This window comes from Diospyros lotus, chromosome 8, assembly GCF_014633365.1.
Source record: "Diospyros lotus cultivar Yz01 chromosome 8, ASM1463336v1, whole genome shotgun sequence".
In the NCBI taxonomy this organism is placed as follows: domain Eukaryota; kingdom Viridiplantae; phylum Streptophyta; class Magnoliopsida; order Ericales; family Ebenaceae; genus Diospyros; species Diospyros lotus.
Genome location: NC_068345.1, coordinates 32621758 through 32637378, shown reverse-complemented (window position 1 = coordinate 32637378; position 15621 = coordinate 32621758). Strand labels below are relative to the sequence as shown.

General features: G+C 33.7%; 1 protein-coding gene across 1 annotated transcript in view; it reads right to left on the bottom strand.

The window, feature by feature from the left end:
- The window catches only part of LOC127808340 (NADH dehydrogenase [ubiquinone] 1 beta subcomplex subunit 2), a 40567-nt gene that overhangs the window by 3663 nt on the left and 21283 nt on the right, over positions 1 to 15621 (bottom strand). The window contains exon 2 of the mRNA XM_052346847.1: positions 7587 to 7705. Coding sequence (XP_052202807.1) covers positions 7587 to 7693 — 107 coding nt within the window. The 5' untranslated portion in view covers positions 7694 to 7705. The remainder of the gene's footprint in view (positions 1 to 7586; positions 7706 to 15621) is intronic.

The following is a 15621-nucleotide window of genomic DNA, read 5'->3' as shown; positions in this document are numbered from 1 at the left end:
TAAATTTGGCATCTAGAATCGACTAGCAAATCCATTAAGCCGACAACATAATTTATGCTACGCTCTTTCTTGACAGTAAAGGTTGTTGGTTCGATATTGTCAAGGAGCTATGTGAGAAGGATTCACACTTCGGAAAAATATGGACCGTGGGTTTCAAGGGTCCTTATAAGCTTTATCATCATCAACAAGGGTTTCTTTTCAAGGGCAATCAACTATGTATTCCACAAAACTCTCTATGTCAATCATGTATTTGGGAAGCTCATAAGGGACTCCGAGCACAGGTATGTGTCTGTGTGTGTGTAAGCATTGCCCTATGCTTTAATCAGTAATGGAGGATTAGCTAGTCACTTTGGAAGAGACAAAATCCTAGCCCTTATCAAAGAAAAATTTGTGTTGGCTCAAACTTGAACAAGATGTCATGATTCATATCAATATCTGTAGAACATGCCATATTGCAAGGTAAAACATCAAATGCTAGATTCTAATGCCATTGCTGGTTCCTCAAGCTCCTTGGGAGGATGTTAGTATGGATTTTGTACTTAGATTCCAGCGAAACATAACGGAACAAGGACTCTATAATGGTGGTGGTTGATTAATTCTCTAAGATGACTCACTTTATACCCTGCAACAAGACAAATGATGTTTCATATATTGTTGAACTACACTTTAGAGAGGTTGTATGCCTTCATGGCATACCAAAGATCATTACTACATATCAAGATGTGAAATTTCTAATTCATTTCTACCAAACGATCTAGAGAAGGATGGGGACTCTGTTACAATTTAGTTATGGTGGTCAAACTGACATCGTGAATAAGAGCTTAGGAATCTCTTGTGCAGTTTTGTTGGGAGGCAAAATTGACAACAGGATGTGGTACCACCCCAATCAAGCCATGCTTACAACAATTCAATTAGCCAAGCTACTAGCCAATGTCCATTTGAGGTAGTGTATGGAGAACAACCTTTAAGTCCTTAAAATCTTGCACTGCTACCAACTCCACCCCAATTCAATGCTGATGTTGAGAATTGAGTGAAAGAAATCAAGGAGCTTCATGAAAAAGAGCAATACAGAATCCTTCAACAGACAACAAGATAACAAAAGCAAGCAAACAAGCATAGGAGGCCCAAAAGGTTCGAAAAGGAGATTTAGTATGGATCCATTTGAGAAGGAGCAGTTTCGTAGTTAGCACCCCTCTAAACTTTCTCCTCAAGCAGATGGGCATTTTTGCATCTTAGAATGCATCAACGATAATGGTCACAAGATTGTGCTTCTTAGAGGATATGGGGTCTCTGCTACCTTTAATATTGGTACTCTCTCCCTATATTGCAACAATGAGAAAAAAGAAGTCAATCAAGACTTCATGGCAAGTTTTTGTCATGACCCTATGAGCAATAAAAGGGTATTATTGTAATAGCATAGAATAGTTTGTTAGGGATATTTTAGCAAGTGGTTAGAAGCACATGGGAACATGTGCTAGGCTGTTAGAAAGCAAATATGCCTATAAAAGGTTGCTGTAATGGTTTGTTTCCTTATCCAAGAAATTAATGAATTGAAATCTATTTTTCTCCTCTTCCAAATTCTCTTCCCTTTCTTGATCTTCATCTCCCTCTTTTCTCTCAAATTCCTCCTTAATTTCCTTTTGTTCTTGGCCGTAGCTGAATCGGATTCATCCGATTCCCAAACTGATCCTAGGTTAAGCCCTAGGATCATGATAGTTTTTTCCAACCAAGAAAAATGACACGATTGAATCGATAATTTACTCGGTCAACTCAATGGGTTTCCCAAATGCCCCATCAAAATATTGTAAGATTGTACTCCCTTGGGTTTTGGTGGAAGATCATCCTTTTGTTATGTGATTAAATATCATTAAAAACAAGGCTTCACTTGTTTTCTCTTCTCTAGTTGAGAATTCCAACCCTATCGCCGTGAAGGAAAAATCGGATTATGCAGGGGGAGCTGGGGTGGGTAAAACAGTACTTATTATGGAATTGATTAACGATATTGCCAAAGAAATCGTTTTGAATCAATATAAAATTGGAAAATTGTTTCTATCTTGTTTGATTATTTCTTTTATTTTGTAATTGTATCAAATCCATTTTCTATTTTAAAATGAACAAATCTTTTGGTAATTTGTAAAAAACTTTTTCTTTATTAAATTCGAATTAGAAGACAAGAACAAAAGAAGAAAAGAGGAAGAATGATAAAATCAATTATCATACGCATCTATCATGCCAAAAGATAAATAAGTCCATTTATTTAGTTCTTCATTCCTTTTATTATACATACTCACTTAGATATATACCTCGATCTATATTAATTAGAATTATAATTTAATAATTAGAATATAAATATAATAATTCACCCGGAGTTCACTCCCAGAAATATAGCCATTCCTGCCCCCTCACATCAATCCTGCGAGCCTCTTATTCCAAGAGTGATTGTTTTTTGTCCTGGAGGTGGCCCCTCAAGGTCATGATTCAACCAATATTAGTCATAGTGGGGTTACAACAACAACATATCCAGCCTTTATGTGGGGTTAGCTACATGAATTCTAGACTTCCATGTATTTATGTCTTTTGTCATATCTTCATTTAGGCCCATACACTTCATATCAAACTTTAATGTCTCTCCCAAAGTCTTCTTGGATCTGCTTCTACCTCTTTTTTTAGCTAATTGTTCCATTTCATCAATTCTCCTCACATAAGCGTCTCTTGGTTTTCTTCTCACATGACCAAACCATCTTAGTTTAGTCTCTCTCATCTTTTCCTCGATCGGCACTACTCCTACCTTATTACGAATAACCTCATTTCTAATTTTATCTTTTCTTGTATGGCCGCACATCCATCTTAGCGTCCCCATCTCCGCTACGATCGTCTTTTGTTTATACTGGTATTTGACTGCCCAACATTCTGATCCATACAACAAAACTGGTCTTACAGTTGTCTTATAGAATTTTTCTTTCAGTTTTAATGAAATTTTACCATCACATAACACCCCCGATACATTTCTCCATTTTAGCCAACCTACCTTAATTCTATGCGTGACATCCTCATAAATTTCTCCATCTTTTTTAATTACTGATCCAAAATATCGAAAATGCTCTTTTCTTTGTATGATTTGGTCTTCCAATTTTATTATAACATCCTTCACCCTTGCATTCTTACTAAATTTACATTCCATATATTTTGTTTTCCTTCTACTTAATTTAAATCCTTTAGATTTTAAATTATTTCTCCACGACTCAAGCTTAGTGTGCACTCCCTCTTTTGGTTCATCCACCAACAATATGTCATTTGCAAATAGCATACACCATGGCCTCTATCTGGATGTGTTTAGTGCGTTCATCCATTACTAAAGTAAATAAATATGGACTTAGTGCAGAACCTTGATGCAGTCCCATTGTAATTTTAAACAGTTTAGTATCCCCTCCACATGTTCTGACCCCTGTCTCTGCACCATGATACATGTCCTCAAGGGCTTGTATATAGGCTATTCGGACTCTTTTTTTCTCTAAAACCCTCCATAATACTTCTTTAGGGACCCTATCATAAGCCTTTTCTAGATCTATAAACACTACATGCAAGTCCTTATGATGATCTCGATACCTTTCCATTAGGCGTCTCAGTAGGTATATAGCTTCCATTGTTGACCTACCAGACATGAAACCAAACTGATTTTCCGAGACATCTGTTTCTTTTCTGAGCCTCTACTCTATTACTCTCTCCCAGAATTTCATGGTATGGCTCATTAACTTAATTCTTCTGTAATTTTCACAATTTTGAACATCTCCTTTGTTCTTGTATATAGAAACCAAAGTACTCTTCCTTCACTCATCTGGCATCTTTTTTTATTTAAGGATCTCGTTAAATAATTTCATTAGCCAGGAGATGCCCTCTTCTCCCATGCATTTCCATGCTTCTATTGGTATATTATCCAGTCTCATTGCTTTATGATTTTTTTATCTTTTTTAATACTTGCCTTATTTCTTTTGAACTTATGCATCGATAAAATGTATAGCTCACGTTCCTTTCGGAGTTACTAAGATGTCCTAACCTAACTCTTGTATCCCCACCATCATTGAATAATTTTGTGAAATACTCCTTCCATCTCTCCTTAATCGCTCCCTCATTCACTAATACATTTTGCTTTTCATCTTTTATGAATTTCACTTAGTTTAGATCCCTTGTTTTTCTCTCTCTTGCTTTAGCTAATTTATATATATATATTTTTCTCCATCTTTTGTATCAAGTCGTCTATATAGATTCTCATATGTTTTTTACCTTGCTTCACTAACAGCTCTTTTTGCTGCATTTTTCGCTTCTTTACAATTTTTCAAGTTTTCTTCATTGCTACACTGATATACAGCCTTATAGCAAGTTTTCTTATTTGTAATTTTCAATTATACCTCTTTATTCCACCACCAAGATTTCTTAAGGTTTGGAACTCTACCATTTGTCTCTCCAAGGACTACCTTTGTCGTGCTTCTCAGGGTAGTAGCCATTTCCCTTCACATTTGGTTTGCCTGTTCTTCTCCATTCCATTCCTTTCTACCCCTTAATTTTTCTTTGAAGATTAATTGTTTCTCCTCTTTTAAATCCCACCACATAATTCTTGGATTTTGTTTTATGTGATTTTTTCTCTTCCAATTTCTAACTTGGACGTCAAGTACCAAAAGTTTATGTTGAGTAGTCAAACACTTCCCCAGTATCACCTTACAATCCCTACAACATAACCGATCCTCTTGTCTCATGAGTAAATAATCTATTTGGATGCTTGATATAATATTTTTATATGTGATTAAATGTTCGTCCCGTTTTTTGAAACTAATATTGGTTATGATGAGCCCATATGCCATAGCAAAATCTATAATAGACTTACCCTCATTATTAATTTTTCCGAATCCATACCCTCCATGTACCTCTCTATAGCCATTTCCGTCTCTACCCACGTGGCCATTTCCCTCTAGATCCTCCCAGAATTTTGCTTTTATCTCCTCACCTAACCCCACTTGTGGTGCATATGTACTAAAGATATTCATAGTCATTCTTCCTAAACCAACTTTCCTAATTAATCAATTATCTTTTGAAAATTCAAGGGTACAATCTTCTTTATTTCTTTTATCTAATTTCTTGACACTAACAACTCCTTGCACCCCATATTTTACCTTCCTATTCGAGTTAGATATCATTTTCCATGGATGAATGCATAATGGATAGCAAAGCTATAAACCCACGATATCCATCAATCGATCATCGACACATAAGGGACAGGGGTGAACGACCATTCAACCCAATCGATGTATTAAGTGACCTAGGGTCTTTAGAGGGTACATCTATCCATGTTTGGTCTTCAAATATTATCATCATTTTTTCCTCATATTCTTCCTTAACCGAGATCAACCCTTGTTGGTATTTGGCTTTTTTTGCCGAAATGATTTTCGCAACCCCTCTAGCCAAGATCCTGTCGATATCTCTCTACTTTTGTCACCCTTTAGCCACAACTTCCTCATCTAGGAACTCCCATTTTTACACCCAAGATATCCAATAATGTATATAATCACAAGTAAATGTCCAATTAACATCACATCATCATGCCTCTAGATCAAACAATACCTAGAAAGATTTGTAGCAATTTTACATACAAACACTATCACCAAAAATATTCAGCATGCTCTAACTAGTGAAATACATGTTTGCCTATATTAGATAGGTTTATCAACTTCACATGTTTCATAACTGGATAGAACTACTTCCTCATGATTGCCTTACAATCCACTCCTCTCTCCTCTCTAATAATAAGGCCTTCACAACATTTATAACGTAACAACTATAAACACCAACATAAGTGCGACAAAATATTTTTATGTTTACAAGGCGTCTGCAATGTCCCAAACCAATCTTATGTTGTCACATGTTTGTGATAAGGGTAAACTTGTAAATATATTTAACAAAGTTTACATATTTATTTACAAGTTTAACCTTATCATGAACATGTGGCAGCATATGACTCTTTTGGGGCACATTGACGTGGTGTAATGCTTTGTCACACACGTGCACCTACACACGTAAAGTACGTAAAAATGTACCCATTTATCCCTTACAATGATCCTATCCACCTCCCATACTTGGGCAAATTTCCACTATTTAGACCATTGTAATTAATTCCCCTTTTTAATTTTAATGTCATATCATGACCAATTTTCCTTAATGAAGAACTAAATTGGGGTATTTAACACAAGTTGTTACAAGTCTTACTTTTCTTGATTTATTTACATAATTTGGAGCTCATTCCATGTTTAGTACACTTTGTATATGCATAAAACTTTCATTTTTTTCTTGTCAATGCATTTAAATGTAAAATATTTTAAAACAAGTCACTAGTTAACAACACTTGGCTCATGTTGGCACTCACCTTAACTTCAATTTGTTACATAGTCACCATCCTTATCCCCCTAAGCAACCCATTCTGAAATCTTCTAACTTTATAATGATTCTGAATCTATTTTACTATCCTTTAAAATAGTTGAATTGAGTTGAGGAATGCAATGTAAATGTCTAGGACAAGAAATCCTATATACAGAAAAAATTATTGAAAAAGCTTGAAATTGGTACTTGCAACATTATAACCCTAAAAAAATTAAAACAAGACAGGTCCTGGACATCATCATACAACAACATGTGAGCATCTAACCAAAATATAGACACTAAATTAATGCCTTAAAAATGGGTTTTCATGTTGCACTAGGACTCTGTCCACATAAATTCCATTCTCTTCCCCCTATGTTAAGTTTAGAAAGAAGATTTGTGAAAAGCAAAGCAAAGGAAAACAACGTATAGTAACTGCATTCCCCAATGACAATTCTACAAATAAATAAAGATCCACTAATCAGTTGCTTGCATACAATAACTGCATTTCTCAAAAACAATTTTACAATCATATTCTGACAAGTGACAAGACTTTAGAAGCATTCTGAATTAATATGTTTTTCTAATAACACATTGTGAGGAATGAATCAACTCGGGCTGTTATATTCAAAAGTCTGATCCCATCAAATTTTGAAGATTGAATCACCCAAATGGTGACACACAAGTACATTTCAAAAATTTACCCTATACCAACAGTTGAACTGTTCACAAACATTGCTGCTAACAATACAAAAACTGAATATGAACTGAAATAGTCCCGTAAATATCAAAATCTTTCCAAGCTGGACCACCTTAGGATGCGAATAAGCAGCTCATTTGAACTCAGCCACAACGAAGAAACAGAGGACAAAATCCCTAATCAGCTAGCAAACAAAGAACCCGTAACCCCATAATAAAATCAACTCCGCCTAAAGAGGGTGGTCCTTGATCAATTGCACAATCAACAAGTCGAAACCCAAGCAAGTAACTACCTATACAATAGCGAAGCATTCAAAATTGGCCCCCACTTGTGCTGAGGAGCCCTAGCACAGACAAACTCGCAGATCTGAGGCCATAGTGAGCATTCATCATTCGAAACAGACACACAAGCCGGCATGAATCAATAATAGAAATCACGCAAGCACATATATATACAGGGAGAGGGTTGGGCGGGTAGTTACCACATAACAGCACACAAGCCCTTTCCAGTGACGACATGCCAGCGCTTTGGATGATGCAGAGTCACGCCCTTGTAGGACGTGCTGTGTCCATGTCCTCCTCCTCCCATCTTTATCCGCCTCTCTCTCTCTCTCTCTCTCTCTCTGCGAAATCCTTCGCTGGTTTGTCCGACTTGAATCGATCAAAGAAAAAGCGACCGATGTATGTGTTTTAAGGGATGCAGGCGAGTAGTGAGTGGGACGGCTGGGCTTGGAGCCGTGTCAAACCCAGAAAGGCCCGGCCCCGGTTGGTTCCCGGGTTTTGGATCTTAATTCTCCGATTCTCTCTTATACTGAAGTTTTCTTTAGTTTAGGATTTTATAATTTTAATTATGTTTAAATTTTGTCTAAAAATTTTAGAGATTATGATTTTTGAGTTTATCAAACTGTATTTAAGTTTTTATTAAGATTTTTAATTGATTATGTGGTTGAAGATGGAACCATGTCACTGTATTAAGCAGTAGTAGTTAATTTTAGAAGTTTTTTTCAAATATATAAATATAATTTGTTCACATAATTCGTTATAATACTATAATATTTTAAATTGTTTTTTTAAATATTTGGTGACTTAAAAAATCAATTCAAATTTAATTTAAAAAAATTATTTGACCAATTGAGTGAGTCGAATGAGATATATATATATATATAATGAGCGACAAGCTACCTCAATTGTCAATTTAGGTTGCACAAAAATAGAAACAAAAAATAATATTTTTTTAAAAAAAAAAATAAGAAATGAAAATATGAAATAAAATGTAAATTAAAAAAATATAGTAATTTTTTATAAATATAATTTTTTATATAAAATATTATAAAAAAATAATTCAAACATAAATAATAAACATAATTTTCATGATGCATTCAAATAAACATAAACATAAAATTCACGATATATTATAAACTTTGAAAATAAAGTAAAGTAAAAATATAGCATGTTAATTTAATGTTAATGTACAATTTTATTTTAATAATACATATACAACTAATATTAATATGATCATAAACAAACACAACAATCAAAATAAATAATTATTTAAATTTATAACTTTCATATTATAATATCATAATAATAGTGCAAAACAGAAATCATTTTCCACAATATTTGTGCAAATACAAATTAAATTATAATAAGCCAAAACACTAAACATTATATCAAGCATTTGTACTGAACAATTAATGTGTGATTTATGCATAATTAATTTAGGAAAGCATATCCTAGTCGAATATGCATATAGTGATAAAACGAATGTCGATCTCACAAAAATTAGATCACAATACTAAAATAATTTTAATTTAGCCTAAGTTGAATTAATTAATTAATCGGATGAATAAAAAAAAATAAAGGAAAAATTGAATTCTTTATGAGAAAAATTAATTAATAAATACACTAAGATTTAAATTTCATTTAATCTAGATTATGGAATTATCTATTCAACCAGATTCAAAATCAAAAATACCCTTACAGTATTTTATAATTATTTGCATGTGATGGTGAATTTTTCTCAATTAATTAATAAATTTTCTCAAGTCATATTAATCTTTTATTAATTCAATTTCACTATCAATTTTTTAAACAAATTTTAAAAGAATAAATAAACATTAAGTTGTTTAAAAATCTATAATCTCGAAATGAAACGTGATTCACTAAACTTTTTCGATTCCTATACATGAGCTAATCATCTCTCAATATCATAATCAAGCATATGATTTATATTGTCTATGAATTTAATTTATAATAATTTTTTAATCAATCATGCATAAATTATTAAAAGGTGGTTAATATTTTAAAATATTAAGCACAATAATATAAATTATTTATGCAAATAATAATCAGATTTTGAATCAAACTAAACAAATAATCACATAATCTCATAATTAAAATTCATCCAAATCCTAGTTAAAATAATTTAGTTAAATATTATTAAAATAAAAATAAAATGTTGAATAGAAAAGAAGATGCTCTTGCGCGGCTTCAATTGCCTTCAATTCTTTTCTGTCCCCCACTATATATATATGCCTTTAAGGAAAATGCTAAAAAGCTCGACGAGTTTACCGAAAGGGGGTAAAAAGACGATTTTGCCCCACGCTCTACTCTCTCCCTCCCCCTTCCATGGATTCCCCCCTCTTCTGTGTGTCTCTCCTGCCATAGCCGTCGCCTCTCCTCGCCGTCGTGCCTTGCTGTTGTCGCCTCGCCTCCATCGCCTCTCTGCCATTGTCGCCTCGCCTTGCCTTACCGTTGCCGATAGCCGTTGCATCGACTGTTAGCGAGACGGCAATGGTAGAAAGGCGACGGTAGCGAGGCACAGCAGCGAGGAGAGACGACGACCATGGTAGGAGAGACGCATAGAGCAGAAAGGGCAATGATTCGCTTTGCAAATTTACAAAGTATGCAAAGGTAAAATTATCTTTTTATTTCTTTTTTATGAATCATTCGGTAGATCTGTCGGACCTGTAAAATGATTAATGCTTTCAATTCAATTCCTACGGCACCTTTATCCCTTCCCTGTGCGCCGTCTCTTAATTCTTTCCTATCTCTCTTCTTTAATATAATAATTATACATATATATATATATATCATGCGCCCTAGCTACGGCCGTCTCCAATTCCATCTCCTTTTCTTTTCAATTTAATAATATATATATATATATGCACTTAATGCCCCAGCCCAAGTCTTCCCCTCAACGTGGACTTTATTTTAACTTTATAATAGAGCTGGTAGCATCAAAAAGTCAAAATTTGTTGAGTTGTGATTATTTTATTTAATTTTTTTAATTTTAACAATTAAGATCAAATTTATAAAATTAGTAGCAATTTTATCCAAATTGAAAAATAGGTTGCCTGACCTGTTGTTTTATTTTTTTATAATAAAATGTTAAATACATTTTTTTGAGTGTGAGTTTAATTTTTTTATTGTAGAAAAATCAGCTAAATAAATCACTCTCACGGACTGACCGATCGTGGCCATACAATTTTGTTAAATATAACTTTATATAATAATTTAACATTTTATTATAAAAAATATATATATACCATTCAAATATAATATATTTGCTATGTCATTCTAAAAAGAAATGGACTATTTTAACATTTATGTGTAATATAGTAAAAGAGTTTATATTTTTTTTGGGTACCTTTTTAAGGGAATATAATATTCTATTTTGTATTTCAAAAAATTATAATTAATGTATATGTGTGTATATTACTTTAGTTGCCTTCATGAAATAATTATTCATTATTGCTTATAAAATGACTTTGTTATCTGTTGATTTTTTTTTGCATAAATTTATGTTTAGACTTTCTAAGTAGGACAAATTTTTTTTTTTTTTGTCCTACTTGAACCACCATCGTAGTTAATGACAATGGCGACCGTTGAAAATATTTAACTCTTCATTCCTACTGCTATTGCATCGAATGTATTTAAACGTTTATAAGATTTTAGGGGCTGTTTAAAAATAAAATGATAGTGAGGGTGATTTGTTGTGGAGTTATCTAAAAAATTGATCTAACATGGAAGGGACAATTTGTTTGGAGCTATTTAAAAAGAAAGTGAGGGTGTTCTTGCAACAAAAAAATTAAACTTACACACTCAAAAAAATGTATTTAACTTTTTATTACAAAAAAAAAAATAACAAGTCGAGCAGCCAATTTTTTCAATTTGGATAAAATTGCTACTAACTTTACAAATTCGGTCTTAATTGCCAAAATTAGAAGGATTGGATAAAATCGCCAAAACTCAAAAAATTTTGGCTTTTTGAAACTAATAGCCCTTTATAATATTATATAGAAAAAAATCTATTTGTAGTCACTTATTTTACTCTCCACAACTATTTTTTAATATATCTGAAATATTTTTATTTAAAAATTTATTTTTACCCTCCTTATTACAGCCACTTTCTCTTAATAAACTGGCCGCCAACCACCATATGCAATTGTCCATTCACGCCGAAGATGATGCAGCCAAGAACACTAGATACGATGAGGGAGAAGATAAAAAAAAAAAACGAATAAAAATACAATTGTGGAGTAGAAGGCGATGCATCCGAACACATATACAGATACACATATGTATATACACACTTAGAGATGGAAAATGGGCCGGGCGGCCCATGGGTCAGCCCGGCCAGGCCCATTACTGTAGCAGACAGGCTAGGCTAGCCCGCCCAACAAAATTAGGGTCGTGTCAGGCCAGCAATATGTGGCCTGTGACCCGGCCCAGCCCACCAACTGGCATGCTAAAATGGCCCGACCCAGCCCACCAAAAATAAAAAAAATATTTAAAAAATTATGTTTGTAATTAGTAATTACAAACATATTTTAAACATAATAATTAAAAAATTATGTTTAGTGTAAACATAATTTTATTATAATGTTTGTAAGCATAATTATGTTTGAAAACATAATGTTTATTATAAACATTATGTTTGTAAAATTATGTTTACAGTAAACATAATTTAAACATAATTTTACAAACATAAAAAGTATAAGTAAATAATGTTTACTTATAAGCATATTTTAAAAAATATTAGTTACATTTGAGAAAAAAAATATTTAAAAAATTATGTTTAAAAAAATTAAAAATAAATGGCTCATGGGCCGGCCCAGATAGCCAGGTCCACGGCCCGGCCACTTTGGTCCATTTATTAAGGGCCACAGGGTCGTGTCGAGCCCCAATTTCTATTTCCCTGGCCCTGCCCGGCTCCCTTACGGGCCAAATTCGGCCCGGCCCACCAAATGGGTGGGCTAAGGGGGATGCGGATCCAGCCGGGCTAACCCGCTCATTTCCCATTTCTAATACACACACACACATACATATATATATATACATGTATACATACATATATATATACACACAGACATAAGCACACAATTGGTAGTAGCCATACCCGCTGGCGACGATCACCTCCATGTCCCCCTTAAAAGACTCCCCGAACCCTAAAGTTTAAGGGCCATTAAGGCGGTCCAAAACCTGGGGTTTGGGGACCTTTAAGAAGCCCCAAACCCCAAGGTTTGTGGGGCCATGAATGGGGTACTGTCGGCGAGTATGGCCATCATGCCTAGTGTCTGTGTGTGTGTATATATATGTGTGTGTATCTACTGTGATGGTGGCGACTGTGATGCCGCTTCTGATTTTGCAGAGGTAGCCCACACCCACACCTACACAGTCGGTCGACAAACACTGACTGACGATTCGAGTTGTTGGGGTTTGAGGATGTGTTCAGGAATTATTGTGTGTGGATGGCTGTGGCTATGTGGGATGGTGATAGAAGAGGGTATTTTTGAAAAATTTTAGCTGCGAAGAATTATTAATGTGGCTGCAAAGTGTAAAAGGGGGAAGGTGAGTTTTTAGTGTCTGCGAAGAGTAAAAAAAGTGGTTGCAAATAGAATTTCTCTATTATATAATATAATATTAAGTTATATAATATAATATAATTTATAATATATATTTTTTCTTTTTATATCTAAATCTTTGAATTTAATTCCTTTGTTTGCTTCCTACAAAAAAAGATTAAAATAATGTAAAATTCATATAAACACATCTTTTAAATAGGAATAATAACACAAGATTAAGATGAAAATTAAAGAAAAATATGCATACAATTAAACCCTATCAAATACTCCCACACTTAACATTTTGCTTGTCCTTAAACAAAGCAAAGAAGAAACTAAAAAATAAACATTTTTTTCACGCTTAGCCAAAACAAGAAATCTGACAACATAGCAATGCATAATTAATCACAAACTTGGTTACAATGCATATTATCATATCAATTCTAATTCAAAAGCATTAATTGAAAGAATTAATCGTGCAAAATCATCACTTTTGATGCCATAAATACTTTAAAATTAATTCATGAAACCTTGCAATTAATACAATTAAATCATGCAATAGCTTTCTTGCAGTCACTTCTCTCCTATGTTGCACGGAAACGGAAACGGGAAACGTTTCCGATAGAAAATGGAAACGTGGAAACGGACGTTTTTTAAAAAAAATAGGCATAAATGGGGTCCGAAACGTAGAGGTGTCAAAAGGGCCGGCGGCCTGCGGGCCGCCCAACCCGTTACTGTTCAAAAGGGGCCGGGCCAAAGAAATTGGGCCCACGGCTTGACCCGGCCCAGCCCGGCCCGTGGCCCGTTAGGCCCTTTTGGGTCGGTCCCATGAGGCCCTTATGGGCCAGTCAGTTAGGCCCTTAGGCCTCTTACTCATTTTTTTTTAATTTTGTTATTCTTTAATAATTATTGATATTAGATACTAAAAAAATTAATTTCGTAATATATATAAATAATAACCATCAATTTATTTAAAATTTTTAAGTTAATTTTTTTATATATTTAAATTATAAATAAACATTCTCCTTTTTATATGTACATTATTTTTCATATCAATTTACAAGAAAATTTATAAGGCATATAGAATTTTGAAATATAACATGATGAAATAATATTTAAAACTTAAGAATTAAGATGAAAAATTTTTTAAAAAGAAAAAAATGATTTTTATATTTGTATTATTTTGATATTTATATATGTATATATTATATGTATTATTTTTAAAACAAAATATTTAAAAAAAAATGGTCGGGCCCCCCGGGCCCGGCCAGCTAGGCCCTGTGGGCTAAGGGCCCAGCCCCCTTATAGAGGGGTCGTGGGCCGGGCTGGGCGCTATCCTTGGCAAAAGGGCCCGGGCCCCGCCTGGCCCTTTTAGTAAAAGGGCTGGCCAGACCCTTTTAAAAAGCCTGTGGGCCGGGCCAGGCCGGCCTGGCCCTTTTGACACCTCTACCGAAACGAGAATAAGAAACGTTTCGAAAACGGGGAAACGACACCTATGAGGTGTTTCCATGCAACATAGCTTCTCTCTACTACTACAAACATAAGGAGTAATAGGGATAATGATTTTTTTTTATCAATCTTTCCTAAGCATTACTTAGCTTTTGACACGAATGTTGACATTTTGTAATGAAGACATCGGTTACTCCCCTAAATAATTGTTTTGAATACATTTGCATACTCATATTTTGAACCACCGTTTGACATGAAGAATGATGCAAGAGTACACTGTCAGCCCCCAATTACTACTAAGCAGCTCAAAACATAGAAGTAGATAAATAGTAATAACATTTTTTTTTTCATCATCCCATTTTACTTCAACTCTGTTTAGGCCTAGTTTCGAGAAATATTATTCAACAAAATCCCATGAATTAAAAAGCATATATTTCAACAATCATGATAATCCGACATGATCAATTCTTTTTCCTTGATACTGCTAAACCTAAAATTAATAATCAAATAGAATAATTCTCAATCTTGAATTAACTATGCATTGAACCAAAGTTAATGTAGAAAACATGAAATCGGCCTAAACATGAAAATAAAATATTTTTTTAAAGAAAATCATCATTCATGCACATTATATATTTCTTTTTTTTTTTTCTAGGCAATCATAAGAATTATTGAATTTCCCACCCCCACACTTAAATTAAACATTGTTCCCAATGTTAAAAATGAGAAAGAAGGAAAAGAAAAGCAATACTCCCTTAATATAGACCTTATTAGAATGTTTCAAAATTAGCAAATACTCCTCTGATATAGGCTTTATTGAATTGTTTGAAAATTGCTAGGCGAATTCTATTGGATGAGGAGGGACCGAATTTCTAGATTCAACAAGTCTTAGAAAAAAAAATGAAATAAGAAAACAATCCAAAAATATTCTAAAAATAATAATAATATTTTGAATGGGTTACCTCCCATCAAGCGCTTCTTTATAGTCATTAGCTTGACTAGGTATCTATATTCACGGAGACTTGAATCATTCTTTTGTCAAAATTTTGTGAATGTCAGTTGATAGACTTATTCCTTAAATGTTAGTAACTTTCAATCTAATCCCCTTCTTTTGCTCGTTCAACATCCTTATCAACTTTTCCTTTTCATGACCTAGTGGCTTGGCTTTTGAAGAAGAAGAAGAAACATCCAAAGACAACAATTTATCTCTTTTGGATGGACA